Here is a 9,648-nt window from a genome sequence, read left to right as displayed (position 1 = left end):
AGCCAGACTCTTTGCAGTGGTGCTCAGCGACAGGACAAGGGGCAATGGGTACAAACTGAAACATAAGAGGTTTCAGTTAAATATGAGGAAAAACTTCTTTCCTTTGAGGGTGACAGAGCACTGGAACAGGCTGCCAGAGGGGTTGTGGAGTCTCCTTCTCTGGAGATATTCAAAGCCCACCTGGATGAAGTCCTGTGTAACATGCTCTAGGAGAACCTGCATTAGCAGGGGGTTGGACTAGATGATCTCTGGAGGTCCCTTCCAACCCATGCGATTCTGTGATCCTACATTTATTCTTGTTCTTTTTAATTTTTGCTTCCTTGACAAAATTCTTAATAATCTATTTTTCTTTTTTCTTTTGTTTTTTTTTTCCTATGTCCTCCATCTTGTCCCCATCTGTGCCACAAAGCATTCTCATTTCTTATATTCTACTGAAGACAGACACACTAAGCTATGAATTACCATAGTGAATTACCTTGTATAATCCTTTCTTTGGTTCTTCCAAAAAGAGGAGGATGTCACAGGATTTCTTCATTCTTTAACTTAGCTCATTTTTGCATCTGAAATTCCCACTTACAATTTTCAAGCTAAATTCTTACAAATATAGTTACTTTTAAGTCATACATTCAATAAAGACATTTTGTAGGTCCACACAATTATATTATTTTATAGAAGCCTGTATTAATCTGGACCATTCTTCTTGTACTCACTAAAAACATACCTGTACAAACCTCTTCTGTCTCATCATCTATGCATTCTCTGTCATCACATTCGCAAAATTTACCATAGACCAGTCCGTTTCCTTCTGAGTTTGCACATTTACACCTGCCACACTGACATGTGCCTGTAAACATTTAAGACATCACTCAATGACTGCAGTTCATGGAAAGAGTTTAATTAGTCCATCAGAGATAGTACATATTTTATTTCTGAGAAGGCTGAAATCTAAAGATCATCCAGCCAAATAGAGACAGACACAGAAACAACCCATATCAACAGAAAGCCTAATCTTAGCTGTAAATAGATACAACATTCAAGTGGTTCATTTTCAGTAAGAAGCACCATATTTTCCTAAGTAAAATTCACTCCTAGAGTTGACTGTCTGACTTCATACAACTGAGGTATGAAGTCAGCTTTGGAAATGAGATCTTCCGCCTCCTGAAAGGAGAAGATTTAGCTTAGTCGTCTTCTCAAGAATGAAGCCTGGTTTTGTCCAGTTCCACAGCCATGTTACATGAGAGAAACAGGGCGTGGCTACTGAGGACCTGAAAATATGTCTGCCTAAGTTCACAAAGTTACTTTGCAGTCTAGTCTCTGGTCACTTTTCTACAGCTGTCACCTGAGGATTAAGATTTTATAAGTATAGCCTTGGAGAAAAAGCCAGGAATCAAAGCAAACATTGGTGAGAAGCATCTGCATGAAGACCTTATGATCAGATGTCAGGAAAAAAGGACTCAAGCGAGGAAGCAATTACCACAGCAATACACTAATTACACAACAGACAAGCTAATTGCAGAGAAATACATTTGCAGCATTATTAAACAAACCATAAGTATTTTAATAAGGTATCAACAATTTTATTGCAAAGTGCATTTTTTTCCAGTGCTGTGGATGCCCACAAGTGATTTCATTCATTTGAGGAATTGTAGGAACTTCTATAATAATATTCTGTTATTTCAAGACTTTGACCCAATCTAATTTTAAGTTTTTAGGACTCATTTTTCTTCAGTTTGTGGGTGATGTCTCAGAAAAGAGTAGATTTTGCAGGAACATTAAGAGCTATAATAAAGACACTTGCTGATTTGTCACAAGTAAGATGGGTTTTACCCATGTCAGACCAGCTAGTGGTTTGAGAACACAGGTCTGCCTGAGATTCTCCCTCAATGTAAGTATCCCCAGGACTCAGAAATGCTTTGGAAGGGTAGAGCTGTTTTTTCTCACAACGTAAACCACAACAGAAAGCTTTCTGACATAAGGAAAAGCCAGAGCGCTCAGGCAATGCAAAGGATGAAAATGGGTTTCTGTCACCTCTGGTCTGGTCGCACATTTACTTTTTGACCTTTTGAGTAGGGTTGTCCCCTCACCTCAGAGGCTGCCTCCCTCCATGACCTGCCCTCCCAAAGAGAAAGTTTGTTTTGTTGCTCCCAAGGAAGGAAGAATCCCTCCTTTTCTCTCAGAGCGTCTATCTGACGTGGAGTGCAGTTGCCAAGGCAAAGCAAACAACCTCCTTCTCCTCCTCCTCCTGGATATTTTCTAGTTTGGAACTTAATGCAGGATAACATATAACAGCCATAAATATACATATTAAGGATTTATACAGTCAAAATGCTAAAATAATATAAAATCAAGTTAGACATTAAGGTGTTATCATGCTGGTCATATAAAACACACCTTTTCCCTACCTTTATCATCTTTATTAAAATGTAAGGGTAGGAACTTTGTGCAGTGTCATGTTAACTGGAGCCCTGCGGTCAATGGGCTTGCACAAGCTGTTTTATCAGTCACAGGTGCACTATGCCATCAAGTATAGATTTAAAAAAAAAAAAAAAGGAACTTAATTCACAAGACTCATACTCCTCACATTACATCCATACAAATTTCAGAAAACATGGTTATTGACACAAAAGAAATCTTCCAAAATAGGAGTTTTATGCTGATATTACACAATCAGTTTGCAGAAACCATTTTATATTTCACCATTACAAGTATAGTGCAAGTTTTACTAAATATCATATTAATCCAAAGAACAGCAAAATGGAGCTCTGTGACACTTCATACAACTGAGGTATGAAGTCAGCTTTGGAAATGAGATCTTCCGCCTCCTGAAAGGAGAAGATTTAGCTTAGTCGTCTTCTCAAGAATGAAGCCTGGTTTTGTCCAGTTCCACAGCCATGTTACATGAGAGAAACAGGGCGTGGCTACTGAGGACCTGAAAATATGTCTGCCTAAGTTCACAAAGTTACTTTGCAGTCTAGTCTCTGGTCACTTTTCTACAGCTGTCACCTGAGGATTAAGATTTTATAAGTATAGCCTTGGAGAAAAAGCCAGGAATCAAAGCAAACATTGGTGAGAAGCATCTGCATGAAGACCTTATGATCAGATGTCAGGAAAAAAGGACTCAAGCGAGGAAGCAATTACCACAGCAATACACTAATTACACAACAGACAAGCTAATTGCAGAGAAATACATTTGCAGCATTATTAAACAAACCATAAGTATTTTAATAAGGTATCAACAATTTTATTGCAAAGTGCATTTTTTTCCAGTGCTGTGGATGCCCACAAGTGATTTCATTCATTTGAGGAATTGTAGGAACTTCTATAATAATATTCTGTTATTTCAAGACTTTGACCCAATCTAATTTTAAGTTTTTAGGACTCATTTTTCTTCAGTTTGTGGGTGATGTCTCAGAAAAGAGTAGATTTTGCAGGAACATTAAGAGCTATAATAAAGACACTTGCTGATTTGTCACAAGTAAGATGGGTTTTACCCATGTCAGACCAGCTAGTGGTTTGAGAACACAGGTCTGCCTGAGATTCTCCCTCAATGTAAGTATCCCCAGGACTCAGAAATGCTTTGGAAGGGTAGAGCTGTTTTTTCTCACAACGTAAACCACAACAGAAAGCTTTCTGACATAAGGAAAAGCCAGAGCGCTCAGGCAATGCAAAGGATGAAAATGGGTTTCTGTCACCTCTGGTCTGGTCGCACATTTACTTTTTGACCTTTTGAGTAGGGTTGTCCCCTCACCTCAGAGGCTGCCTCCCTCCATGACCTGCCCTCCCAAAGAGAAAGTTTGTTTTGTTGCTCCCAAGGAAGGAAGAATCCCTCCTTTTCTCTCAGAGCGTCTATCTGACGTGGAGTGCAGTTGCCAAGGCAAAGCAAACAACCTCCTTCTCCTCCTCCTCCTGGATATTTGCTAGTTTGGAACTTAATGCAGGATAACATATAACAGCCATAAATAAACATATTAAGGATTTATACAGTCAAAATGCAAAAATAATATAAAATCAAGTTAGAAATTAAGGTGTTATCATGCTGGTCTTATAAACACACCTTTTCCCTACCTTTATCATCTTTATTAAAATGTAAGGGTAGGAACTTTGTGCAGTGCCGTGTTAACTGGGGCCCTGCGGTCAATGGGCTTGCACAAGCTGTTTTATCAGTCACAGGTGCACTATGCCAGCAAGTATAGATTTAAAAAAAAAAAAAAAAAGGAACTTAATTCACAAGACTCATACTCCTCACATTACATCCATACAAATTTCAGAAAACATGGTTATTGACACAAAAGAAATCTTCCAAAAAGTTTTATGCTGATATTACACAATCAGTTTGCAGAAACCATTTTACATTTCACTATTACAAGTATAGTGCAAGTTTTATTAAATATCATATTAATCCAAAGAACAGAAAAATGGAGCTCTGTGACATAAAAGGACAGTCTAAAAAAGCAAACTTTTAAAATGTTTGCAAGAGCTAATATAATAAAATAATAATAAAACAAATGATAATACAACATAAGTAACCTACAAAACTAGAATTATTTGCTACCATTACTTGGAAAATAAATAGAAATAAACATTTTGAGAAAAAAGATAAAATGGTAAATTGATTCATGAATTGGGCATCTAAAGAGGTCAGACAGTGTCCTAAAAGTGTCCATTCCTTCCCATTGACTAGAATTGGATATTCCTTGTACAGAGAATCTCAGGTTAGGTAGGATGCCCTAGTAGCTCTGACAAATTATTAGGAACAGTTGAGTCAGAAAAGTTAAATTTTAGCTGGATCTTGATTGGTTCATGAAAAGAATTACAATAAATGGTTAGCTATGTGACAGCAGAGGACTGTTTTTGCAACTACTCATGTTATCCTTCCCATCTTTTGTTGGCAATTCAAAAACAGAGCTCAGACCCCAACAACAATGACAGTAGATCGAAAGGCAATCCCATCAAGGCAAAGTATGTATGGCTACACCCCATCAAAGTTACCGCAAACTCCTAGCCAGTCTCATTGGAATTCCTGTGCTGTTTAACACCAGCAAAACTGAAAGCGTTTATTCTTCTCCTGACCTCAGAAACACTCCCCTCTTAGCCACTTTTAGTGGTTGTTCAGCTGAGTTGGTTTTCCTGTGAAAACTCAGTGGCAGACAGACTGGGACCACTTCTAGCCAAGGAAAGAAAGAATAAAAAAGGTCATAACTTTCTTGTTTTAAGTACTTCGACTATCACAATGAACCATGCTGATTTTTGAGTCAGTTTTTCATGTAGGAATCTCTCATTTGTTAGCCAAACCACCATGAGTTTCGTATAATCTATACTATTGTGATAAATGAAATGTATCATTTACAGTAAGCTGTATGCTTAAAATTTTACATTAAATTGATTTCACATCTTGTTATGAGAGCCTAGCTTCTCTGCAGCAAGGCCCACAAACCCTTTGGGTTCTTTGCTCATGTCAACAATGACCCTGTGAGAAATTTAGTTGTATGAAAATGTATGGACCCAGGCAGAAATTAAAAGCCAGCAACAGTGAGAAGAAGTGTGGTTCTTGAAACAGTCTCTCACTCGGAGATCAATGTAATGGAAAAATTGGAAGGCATTTTTTGGTCTCAAACCTTGACTGGTAGCAAATGTCCTTCAAAATTTCACCATTCTGTAGTGAAATCTTCTAAAAGGCTGTTTCTTTTTCCTTTGATTTTTTTTTTTTTTTTAAGGAAAGGGCTTCCTATTTAAGTTAGGATGAGTTACAAAACTAAAGAATTAGAGAACAGAGAGTTACCAAATCAGAAAAGTGAAGATGGAACTACCCCATTAAAATGACTCAGCAGATCTTCCACAGCTGGTTTTAATAATCATTGTTATAGCTCAAAAGTGTCTCAAAAAAATTGTATAGCTTATAAATGTCCTGGAAAAATACTTGTAAATGCCATTTCTGCATGTTATAAGCACAAACACGAAAAGAATTATGTGATTTTCTGTGTTAATGCCGCTACCATAAGCTTTCGATGGACAAAATACATGACACAGCTGCAGTTTCATCAACTTAAAGTAGCTATGGATAAACTAGAGTACTAAAGTAGGCATTCTGAATCAGTGAACATCACATGCACAGGAATAGGCCTATAGGAAAATTAACATTTTAGTATACATACAGTTATTTCTCAGTATCTTGAAACATACTCTATAAAATTCCTAATTAGAAAAGAAATCACAGTGATTCTCAAGATAAGTCAGGGAGAACACCAAGCCATCAAAAGCAACAAAAGACATCTTACCTGCACCAGAACAGATGACATCTTGAGAATTCTTGCACATTTCATTGCTTTTCTTCCGTGTAAGATTGCAAGTAGTTGGATACTGACAAGCTTCACCATACCAGCCTTCATCACATTTGCACTTCCCACAGTCACACTTCCCATGGCCTAGCAATGGAAGAAAAGAGCATGTCAAGTCCTTTTTTTTTTCATTCAGAAAGTGATATTTTCTAATCCAGCTTTTCAAAATTCCATCCATGATAGTTTTAAATTAATATGATTAACAGATTCACTTAATGTACTTCATATGCAATTAAAAATAGAAATTAATAAATAAGATCTTAAATATGAGGAGACACCTGAATTTTTTATGACTTTGAAATATAATGTATGTAATTTTGATAGGCCTACACATGAATTCTTTTTTTAAGAAGGAATACAGCACTAAAAGATCCTGTATGAACAATTGGGTTTTCTTGCTACTTTTCTCTCTTTCTCATTCCCATATTTTTCTACTGTTAACTGTCATTAACACAACAAAACTCCAAGTGCAGGGATTCCACTCACCTCCTTGGCCAGCTAGAACAGCTAGAAAGTGCAGCCTGAGAACACAGGATTAACTATTATGGTACAAACCATGAAAAGGAGCGTGGAGAGGGCCAGCTACAGCAGCAAGCAGTAAATCCCTCATACAGCAGCAGCTGCAGCTCCTACATCTACTGAAAGGTGCAAATCCTTCTTCCTGAAGCCTCATCTGGCTACTGCTTCCTCCAGCCCTCTCACACCTACTTAGACTCTCCTGGGTTACTGCTGCAAACCTGAATTTTATCTTTCAATATTGTCACAATATTGGCAATGTAGTATCTTTTGCTACTCATAGGACTATGTTTAATCATGATTATTTGCTAGGTGTGAAGTACCTTAAAGAACCAGTGCAGCTGCTCAGTCTATTAGGACACGGCATGCTAGCCTTCAATCAGTTAATAATACATTGCTTAAGATTTGTAATCTATCTAATAGCATGAATAATTATAAAAGTAAGGGAAGTTTAAGATTTTGAAAATTCTTTAGTTTTCTTTAAAAATACCCAAATATGCAGATGAATTGACAATTTACACTGTTTGTGTTGCACATTAAGAATCAATTTTGCACACTGAATTCCAGGTGCAAATTTCTATCACTTAACTCTTTAGCATTCCTTTACAACTTTAGGTAGAAAATGTGAAAACAATTGCATATCTTTTAAACTAGAATATTAAATGTTAAAATAAATACCATTTTAATGCGTATCTGATTGACAGAAAGTTCCCTTCCAATCACTACTTCTCAAAAATAGAACCTTATTGCAGTCTGTTTAAATGCATCTGTTGCCTGCCTGCAGTTAGAGTCAATTGCCTGAAAATAAAAGCCCAGTCTGCTACCAATGAGAAGGAATTTAAAGAACTATTGTAAATATAAAATTTTAAAGAGAAAGAGGAGTATCTTTTGTTGCCCAGCAAAATTTTGTTTGCCTTCCAAGATGGTCCTAAGACAAGATACACTTCAATAGCTGAAAAAAACATAGTTCAAAAAAATATGAGAGAATCATGTTAGTTCTTGTTTTACAACAGGAGCTGCCACCTTAGAAATTGCTGAATAACTCTCTGTTGGTAAAGGACAAGGAAAAAAAAAAGTAGGATATAAAATATGAAATAATAACATACTCTTGTGACTACTCTGCTTCACTGACAGGCGACAGAGTAAGCCATTCAGGATATGGTGATAAGTCCTAGGGTAGCTTAAAAAAATTAAAGACAAAACATAACCATCTCCCTGTATTTTTCTTCCTTTCAAGGATTACTTATCACAATGACTTTGCATTTTTCCATGTTAGGCTCTCTTGTGATTTAACAGTTTGACATCTGCCAGTGAAGAAAAGACGCTCTAATAAAAGGAGGACTTATTTTCCTGTTCCCATGTCTAAATGACTGAGTAAGGCAGAAGCCACTGCTGGGTAGTACTGATGGTCCAGCAGCACTGATCTCTCTCAGTTAGAGATGCACTAATATAATATATAGAGCGTGAAGGAAAAAAGTAATTTCACCTGAAATTCATACACCCTGCTTAAAGAAAATGAACAAAAGACTTTCATGAGAGTAGCCATACAGAGCGGTTTCTTGGCTTTATTTAACAAGAAAATACAAACCCCCTGAAATTAATTAATTAATTTAAACTGAGAGAAACAATGGAAGATCTCTTGCATGCAACCGAAAGCAACTATAAGGAATTTAACCAGTATGAAGTTGTAAGATTGCACTAATGATTTTCACCTTGACCACCCCCTTAAAATATCATAATTTTACCAATTGGATATTTTTTTAATTGTAAAGCAATGGTAATATTCTGCCCAAAAATTTGGGTGAGAGGACTATACTGAAGTGCAGAAGGCCATAAAAATGCCTGCAATAGCTTGTATAACTCACTGTATCTTCCCAACCTTTCTGAACAATTGCTGTAAGAAAATTAGAAAGGGTAGACATACTTGGTTTATAGTTCATCACATCACTATTTTGGAAGACCATAAGATTGCTTCTAATTGGTTTCAGATTCCTTTCAGAAAGTTTTGTGTAGGATGCCTTTTGTTGTATATAAATTTTGATATTATTTAGAAAGCAAATAATATTATAAAAAAATAAATAAGGAGTAAATAGCACTAGGAAAGCTGTGAGGTGATATTGTTAACTTCCCAGAAAATAATTTCTACCAATAAGGAGTAGACAAGGATGTGACACATAGCACAAGAAACATGAGCTACAAGACGTTATTAAATAATTGCTCAAGAAAGCCGTATCTCAGAGTAAGTGATAACACCTTCATTCATGTTTTAAATGCCTGTAACATGAATAAGTGTTCAGAAATAAATCAGAATTTAACAGATGTAACAGAAATAAATCAGAATTTCACTTTAAAAATCCGAAAATAAGGGAAATCATGAAGACTCAAGAAAGTGCTAGAATTCCTTTAAGAAAAAGACTGTGGCTGTGGGCTGTGAAAAATTTGCAGCTTCAAACATATGGAAAAACCTTTTATAACAAAGGGCTCCTTTTCTAACGAGATGAGCAGTCACCTCAGAGAGTATATCTGGAGTATGCAGAAAGCTTGTAGGGTGGAAAATGAAACTAATATGCAAGGAAAACTGTCAGATGTCAGAAAATATATGGAGATAGTGAGAACAGAAAATGTTAGGCAGGGTCAGATCTTGCAAAATTGCAAGTACTAAAATGTACTTTCATCATCCAAATAAAAAAAAAAAACCAGGAAAAAGAGTGGCTTCACTAAGGAGCAAAAAGCAGTTAAGATTAAAGATAATTTACAGACAGTCCAAAACAAAATTAATATGGGGATGTTGACTACA

The 9,648-nt window shown here is 36.4% G+C and overlaps 1 protein-coding gene across 1 annotated transcript in view; it reads right to left on the bottom strand.

The window, feature by feature from the left end:
* ITGBL1 (integrin subunit beta like 1) overlaps positions 1-9,648 on the bottom strand; it is a 153,415-nt gene that overhangs the window by 79,649 nt on the left and 64,118 nt on the right. The window contains exons 3-4 of the mRNA XM_009644540.1: positions 6,276-6,422; positions 722-844 (exon numbers count right to left, since the gene is read on the bottom strand). Of these exons, the coding sequence (XP_009642835.1) occupies positions 722-844; positions 6,276-6,422 (270 nt within the window). The remainder of the gene's footprint in view (positions 1-721; positions 845-6,275; positions 6,423-9,648) is intronic.

Source organism: Egretta garzetta, unplaced genomic scaffold (genome assembly GCF_000687185.1).
Source record: "Egretta garzetta isolate BGI_Z169 unplaced genomic scaffold, ASM68718v1 scaffold548, whole genome shotgun sequence".
In the NCBI taxonomy this organism is placed as follows: Eukaryota; Metazoa; Chordata; class Aves; order Pelecaniformes; family Ardeidae; genus Egretta; species Egretta garzetta.
The sequence above is the reverse complement of the archived record's forward strand: the minus strand, read 5'-3'. Positions and strand labels throughout refer to the sequence as shown.